Raw genomic sequence first — 7,699 nt, forward strand, 5'->3', positions numbered from 1 at the left:
AACCGCGGGACGAAGTAATCAGGGGACGGAATAGGTTGCACTCGTGTTAATAGGTAAATATAAAACTTCACATATGAGCTTTGGGATTTTAGTAAGCCAAACAGGTAAGGTAAGTCATTTACAACTTATAGGTGTGGTTTTTCTAATTGTAAAGTTTGAATAACCACAGATACTTCAGAATTAAAATATGCATGACAAACAAAATTGCCTGACTGATAATTTAATAAAAACTTTTAAACCAAAATTTTTTTTTGCAATTTACACATATACATCAAGAGTTTTTGTTGTTTTCTGTACAAGCAATTCTAGGTGTTGTCTTGTTTCCTGCCATTTGGGAGTTAGCATTTTATAAAGAACAAAGGAGCATTACTCAGATCTATCTGCAAAACAAATAATACAGAGTATCATCACTGGTTTGATTATATTTTTATTGATTAAAATTTACAGAATGCTTTAACAGGTTATCAAGTTTATTACTTATTAAGAAATAAATACTGAAAATGGGAAAGCACAAAAAGAAAAAACACTGCAAACCTAAACAGGTAAAAGTTGTAACAGATGTGAAGATTAATGATGAATATTTGCTGTATTCAAATTGAAATATTTTTATTTTACAATCATTGCTATAAAATTAACTTTATAATAATTGCATTCAACAATGCATTGTCATGTTGAATACATGATGTTTATGTACTGTAATATGTGTGCTAATATTATAAGCAAATATTTCAGGAAAAAGACTATTATCAAAACTATAATAAAGATAACCACAAATCAACAAACAAAGGATCCCATGAAGATCACCAACATCATTCCTCCCATGGTTATTCTCGTAGAGATTCTCGTAACGAGAGACAGCAGAATGCTGCCAATTATTCTACTTACCAGGACCAGACAAATTATGAACACCAACAAATGTACCCAGAATGGGAAGGAAACGATTCAGAACAGTCAGATCATTTTCATAGAAATGTAACTCATTGCAAACGTGGTGGCCACAGAGATAATTCGCAGAGTCATTCCGTACAATCAACTTACCACGCACGTGGTGGCCACAGAGGTAATCCGCAGAGTCATTCCGTGCAATCATCTTACCACGCACGTGGTGGCTACAGAGGTAATCCGCAGAGTCATTCCATGCAATCAGCTCACCACGCACGTGGTGGCTACAGAGGTATTCCGCAGAGTCATTCCATGCAATCAGCTCACCACACACATGGTGGCTACAGAGGTTATCCACAGTATCAAATGTCATCAGCCAATAGGGGAAGAAGAGGTTCTTTATTGAACTCCTCCTATCATGATGATGACTATGAAGATGAGAATTGGATCGATGATGTGGAATTATCTAAAGAAATTGTCAGAATTGTTCGTCATGGAAAATATAAATTGATAAAAATGGATTCAGGTATGCGTGTTTGCATTCAACTTTTTAATTTTTTTGTTGTTTATATATTTGTAACCAAACCTGTAACGAATCTACCACTAACTTTTAGTTGAAAAAAGATTGTCTTGTACAACTACTACTAATATAAAACAAAGCAATATAACCGATTCCTGTGCTCGCTGTTACTCCTTTTGTGGTGTATGCTTAAATAGAGACAAATGATTTATTAAATATTTTTACAGAGGGCTATGTCAATGTTGGTCATATTATCCATGATAAGAAATTTATAAACACTTGTGGGGACATTTCTTTTGATCGCATTTGGAAGATTGTTCACACTAATGACAAGAAACGTTTTGAACTTAAGCATGTGGGTCCAGATTGGTTCATAAAAGCTACACAAGGACATACAGTTCAGGTTTGTTTGTCTGTTTTTCTTCACTTTGTTACATTTTGATGCATCCAATTTCATGCCAGATGGCTAGTCGACAAATTAGCATCAGGCAATTTGATACAGCTTGAAATCCCGGATGTTGTTGTCAGGGATCATTGTCATTGTCTAGGGATCATTAATGTCACTAAACGTTTACCAAAGTATACTATACTAACATATATATACCTACGTTTGTTTTGCTTGGCCAGAATTCTTTTTGACGCTACCGTATATAATTGTTCAAAGTACAGTCAATTTTTTTGAATAAACTCAGCTTTTTTTCATGAAAGTTTACTTACTAAAAGGACCAATGTTTTCTGTAATTGGATGATCTTTTGATGCAGTTAGTATGTTTTGATAACTGCGTTTTATAAATTTTTTGAAAAGTCTTCCCCTTCTAAATTCGATAAAAGTAGTACTGTAGTATAATAAAGCTTTACATGGTAGTTTTATACATTCAGCTTCAGTAAACCATTTTATACATTCAGCTTCAGTAAAGTATTGTTGATGCATGATATTTTAAGATTTAAGTGAAATTTTTATCGAACTGTTATGATGAAATGTGTGGAAGAACATCGTTGAACTTTTGTTATTGAATTTTTGTGGCAATTTCTTCCAAATTTGTGCATCATGACTTCAAAGAATGCAAAACAATCATTGCATTAACACAAAGTGTTTTTTAGGTCAAAAATGAATCTCCTTAGTTATTTTACTGTTGAAGTCACCTTACGTTCATTTTACTAGCATGCTTTGTTAAACGCTTTATTTTTTCACAAACAACATTTCCAAACATCTGTTTTATGCTCATCAGCATGTTTTTAAATGTTTTACACATAGTTTTTTCAAAAAAGGAGTACCGATAGTAACATGCTGGAAATGAGTTCATGCGACTAAACTTATAAGCTAAACGAATGACAGCATGATATTTTTCACTTTCAAACTAGACTATGTGATCTATGTAACACGACGTTCAGGAAATTTAACTCAATGTAAAATAGCTAGTGTCACACCTGAGTTTTTTGAGCTGTTACCTCGTTGCAAATTGTCTTCTCGGAGAAACGTCAAAGGCTTTTGGCATCCAGTTAAATGTGTCAAAGTGTCTTCTTTTTTTTGTATAAAATTGGTGGTAATTGTTATTGAATCTTAACTTCAATTTCAACTTTGCAAGTGATAAATAGTACAAATATAGTGATATTTATGAGGTTGTACCTGGCTGATTTTATTATTTATCATTGTTAAGTCATTCAGTGCCATTCTAAACGAAAGGTCTTTGCGTGGACTATGGCGTTGCAAACCGGAACAGTTAACAAGTAAATAAAATCAGCAAGGTTCGGAACTTATATGATTTATTGATAAAGCTTCGGCCACCTTAAAGGTGGCTTCTTCAGTGTCTTATTTAATATTCATATAGAAACTGTTTGAGACATTTTAAGATCACAACGATCTTCCTGCGTTTGGTATATTACAGTAGGAGTATATTTGTAGCAGTTGAAAGTTTGTGATCTTATAGGAAACTAGAGATTTCGTAATGTACCGTGCATTGTTAATGTGATACTGTTGTTATTTTGTTCTAGGTCGACAATTTAAACCTCACTCCAATAACCAACCCACAAGATTATCCAAGTATCTTTCATGGGACATACTTTGAAGCGTGGGAGTTCATCAAAGAAGAAGGGCTCAACAGAATGAAGGTAGGCTACTCTTTTGACATATCTCTTGCAACTGCAGCCGGTTCCTACAAGGAAACTTCATTCAACATGGGTGTGAACCTTGAGTCTTGTCATTTGCTTCGTTTCTATATGGTTTCACGAAGCTTTTTCTGTGAAAAATGGTGATGTCTTTGAAAAAAGGGTAAAAAGCTGCTAGACTACTCCAAATCTATAAAGTAAGATGCACTTGCCAATGAAAAGCATTAATTTGTTGTAGAAAGCTAAAACAGATTGTTTTACCTACACTTGTCGAAAAAGGCCACTTTTTTAATAAATATAAAAAGTAATCCTAATGTATATATTTGAAAGAAAAACATTTCAAAATAAAAACTAATTTCAGAAATTGGCATAGGGTATTGCAATAATGACTATATCTCACGAGCAATCGAGCATGTGTGCATTTTAACACCAAAGCGAATTGAGTAAAGCTGCAAAATTTCTGGTAAAAGTTAAAAATCCTTATACGTTCAACTTATGAAACTCCTTTTGAAAGGTTGGACTCGTGCATCTTGTAACAAATACATAATTATTAGAGAAATCATATCCACTTTGCAATCGGATTTCCAAATGATCGCCGAGTTGTCAGTGGGATGAGGAAGAGCTCAGAACTAGTCATCGTGTTGGACTTGGATAAAGCGATGCAAGGTGGGAAGTGTTTGAATTAAACCAATTTATGTTGATAGTTTTATTTTGACATGTTTTTAGTAAACTGAAGATGTAGCAGCATCTGTGTTCGGTGCAGCCTAATTTTTCAGTTATCATTAAGGTAAAGCTGGCCCCATATTCAGTTAATGAGCTTTGGGGAATAAGAAGATAAGGTGCTCATTCAAAGTAGGCTTTCGGCACTAATGAGAGTAGGGTGACTTCTTGACCGTCTTCCATTCAGCAACTACGCTCACACAGTTTATTACACCATGGGTAGAAGTGAGCGGTGTTTATCAACAGCGAGCTTAAACCGGGTGTCGAACCAGGTTTGCGTTATTTGAAATTCAACGTCTTATTTCCGCTGTGCCTTCCTACTGCCAATTATGGTAACATTCTTCACCTTTCTAATCTCTTGTGAGCAGGTCATGGCTTCAACGCAACAAAACCTAAAATTATAGATAAAAGCATTGCCATACGTTGTCCTGTAGTGAGTGCCTTTGGAGAAATGTGGTCTTCTTCACTACACTTTTTCATAAGCTAAATTGCCTTTAATTTGGACATCGAGAATTGCTAAATGTATAAAGCTTTTAAGAAATGTTTTAAGTAATGTAAAAAAAATGTTCATGTAAAAAAAATATGTAATATGTAAAATAGTAAAATGTAAAATAATATGTAAAAATATGTAAAAAAAATAGTTTATGTAAAAAAAATGTTTTAAGAATAGCACATGGCCATGAACAATGGCGCCTTGTGTCCAAGCTTCAGTACAAGGAAGGAACTTCGTGATAATGATGACGTAGTTCTTCAACAACCATCTGTTGAACAATATAACTTCCGAAAACCGCAGTAATATTATTACTATTTCTCAACTAGTAGGCTATCATTTTGTAAACAACTTCGGCAGTTGTTTGGAAAATCTTAAAACCTAGTTGTATCTATATGACGTACAGCGTTTGTTAAATATTTGTGATGGATGACAGCCTAAACAGCGCACTGATTGTGACGGTTTTGCTCAGAGGATCCTTAGTTTTACAACACACCTCTGTTGGTTTTTCAGCGGGCTTGAAGTTCTTCGTGTCAAGTAATGGCGTCGTCTTGACTGCAGGAGATGAAGATGGAAGAATTCATCCAAAGTTTTTCAGACAAGTTTTTCAACTAAAACCATGTATGGGAGTAGTCTATTCATATCACTTGTGTTTACTTTTGAAGTGCCAATTCAACTAAGAGTAATGTTACAATTATTTGCAAAGACCAATTTTTGAGTTATACTGATGGTCCGTTTTTCTGTTGTTATGAAGATAACAAAGTGTGTTGATAATTTATATTTATCGATCACTATTAATGATTAATGATTAAATCAAAGTTGACCGCGTTTTCAAACGGCTTAGGGTGTAGTTGCTTTTTAACCCAAACTACGGTACTAAATACATTAAACAAGTTATGTTGGATTAAGGCAATTCGTAACAAACGGTTTGTTGTTGTCGAAATAACTTTCTAACTAACTTCACGAGCGAGTATTTCTTAACCATTTAAATTCTGTCGTAGACAGAAGTGGGCAGCAGTCGCGCGCTATTTTTATAGCGCCGCTACTAGCGCGCTTCATTTTGTTGGAATAGCAGCTGAAATGAGTTTTTCCAACGTAATGGTAGCCAAGAGGCGCTACATTTGCTTCAGTAGTACTTCCGCTACTTGCCAATTTAAAGTTGAAGAAACAAATCGTTTTTAGAGATTTTTGATGGAAACACAAAAAAAAAATATAGTAATAAAAGTAAAAAAACATAGTAACAAAAAAAAAAATTCACCAAGAATTTGTTTTCCAACACGTTGAAATGGCAGTACAAACGAATATGGCACTGAAAGGTCATATTATTCATTTTCAAGATCATTTTGACTTCACAAGGCACTTGAATAGAGCTATCCCTTGTTAGTTTGACAAAAGTAGCGGTAGCACGCGTAACGTTTGGTATGGCGTTACTTTTCATTGTCGTCGCCACTTCGCCGCACTTTTGGCATATTGTAGCGATAGCGTCCTACTTTGAAAGTAGCGTATGCCCACCTCTGGTGGGAGATTACACGTATAACTTACAGGCTAGCTCAAGAATAGTTGCAGTTATGGTAATGCATTTCGTATTATTTGATTTAGATAAAGCAGAAATTCCATTCGAAGTTCCTCCAGACTTCGACCCAATCTCGGATTCGTCGAGAGTCTCCGACACCGTCAGTGGACCATCTAGCTGTGGAGATTCACAAACTGACAGAAGTTCAGTTGATTACCACAAACCGCTCGCACATGAAAAGCGCCTCATAAATCGCCGGACAGCTGAAGCTACAACAAACACTAAAGCAACCAAGAGAAAAGCACAAGACGATTACCAACCTATTGGGCCAAACAAGTTCGGGAAATTTGATTGGTCAAAGGTCGATGGCCGTTGAATTGCAGAAAGATTATTTCACAAAAATTATAGGAAGTGAAACGCAAAGTGTACTTCAAGTTTTGGCTATATTCTAACTTTTGTCGTACTTTGGAAAACAAACTATGCAAACAACACATAGGCTACCACTACTAGCCTAAGTAATGTGTAGGCTATTGTAGAAGCTTTATTCACGTTGTATATACTGTATATTCATTTCGATGCAGGTCTCTTGGCAACACTGCAGTGGCGCTGGTTTAACTTTTGCGTCTCATCATATCAATTCGATGGGCAGGCACAAGATGTAGACAATAGACATACTTGAGCTTGTTAACCTGCAGGTTATGTCTGAAAATCCCGCTAAGGGTAACATAGGCTCATGTAGCCTAGGAGCATAGTTTGCACTGTGGACCTGGTGCTATATAAGTTAAATGTTGTTATTATTATTATTACTTTGCTAATAGTGATTTCTTTTGAGTAATGATTTTCTAGTCATATAGCCCACATTAAAATTTTAGTAGCCAATGTCTTATGGGGAGTGGGGACCTCTTTTAGCCTACTGCTTAACAGAACATTTGCAACAGACTACCCTTGTACATAGGCAACTTAATTTAATACCACCATGGTTCCGGGTCGAGGGGTTGCTATTAGAACGTAACTGATCTCTTTTATCGATTTATAATACTGCCTTGACTGATTTTGTGTAAAATTAGCTACCGTACCAAGAAATGTTAGAACCTTTCACTTCCAGACAAGAATAATTCAGCCACAAGTTGTCAACTTTTTCGCAGTGAAGGAACTTGGAGGTGATGTCATCAGGTGTAGGTTATACGTGTACCAACAATCCAGCATACCTACCCAGTAAAGTTGACATGGGGGTCCATCAGTAATGGGCTAGCCTCATCACGTTTTCTTGCTCCCATTGCGACAATATATAGAGTAGCCTACGTAGCTTTTACTGCAAATGCAACACAACAGGAAGCAGCAAAGAGATATATAGCTTAGTCTTCGAGCAGTGTCGGTCTTTGGGGTGTGTAAACCGTGCGATCGCACAGGGCCCGCAAATTAATTAGGGGGCCCGCAATTTACTCAGAAAAATCAGTAATTTTGTCAT

General features: G+C 35.7%; 1 protein-coding gene across 1 annotated transcript; it reads left to right on the top strand.

Moving 5' to 3' along the window:
- Window positions 1–445: 445 nt before the first annotated feature.
- LOC145776460 (uncharacterized) lies at window positions 446–7,309 on the top strand. The gene is made up of 7 exons (XM_082587819.1): window positions 446–542; window positions 733–1,408; window positions 1,630–1,805; window positions 3,395–3,511; window positions 4,063–4,174; window positions 5,232–5,339; window positions 6,318–7,309. The coding sequence occupies exons 1-7, from the start codon at window positions 501–503 to the stop codon at window positions 6,605–6,607; spliced, it is 1,521 nt and encodes a 506-aa protein (XP_082443945.1). The 5' UTR covers window positions 446–500; the 3' UTR covers window positions 6,608–7,309.
- The last annotated feature ends 390 nt before the right edge of the window (window positions 7,310–7,699 follow it).

This window comes from Aplidium turbinatum, chromosome 1 (assembly GCF_918807975.1).
Source record: "Aplidium turbinatum chromosome 1, kaAplTurb1.1, whole genome shotgun sequence".
NCBI classification, from domain to species: domain Eukaryota; kingdom Metazoa; phylum Chordata; class Ascidiacea; order Aplousobranchia; family Polyclinidae; genus Aplidium; species Aplidium turbinatum.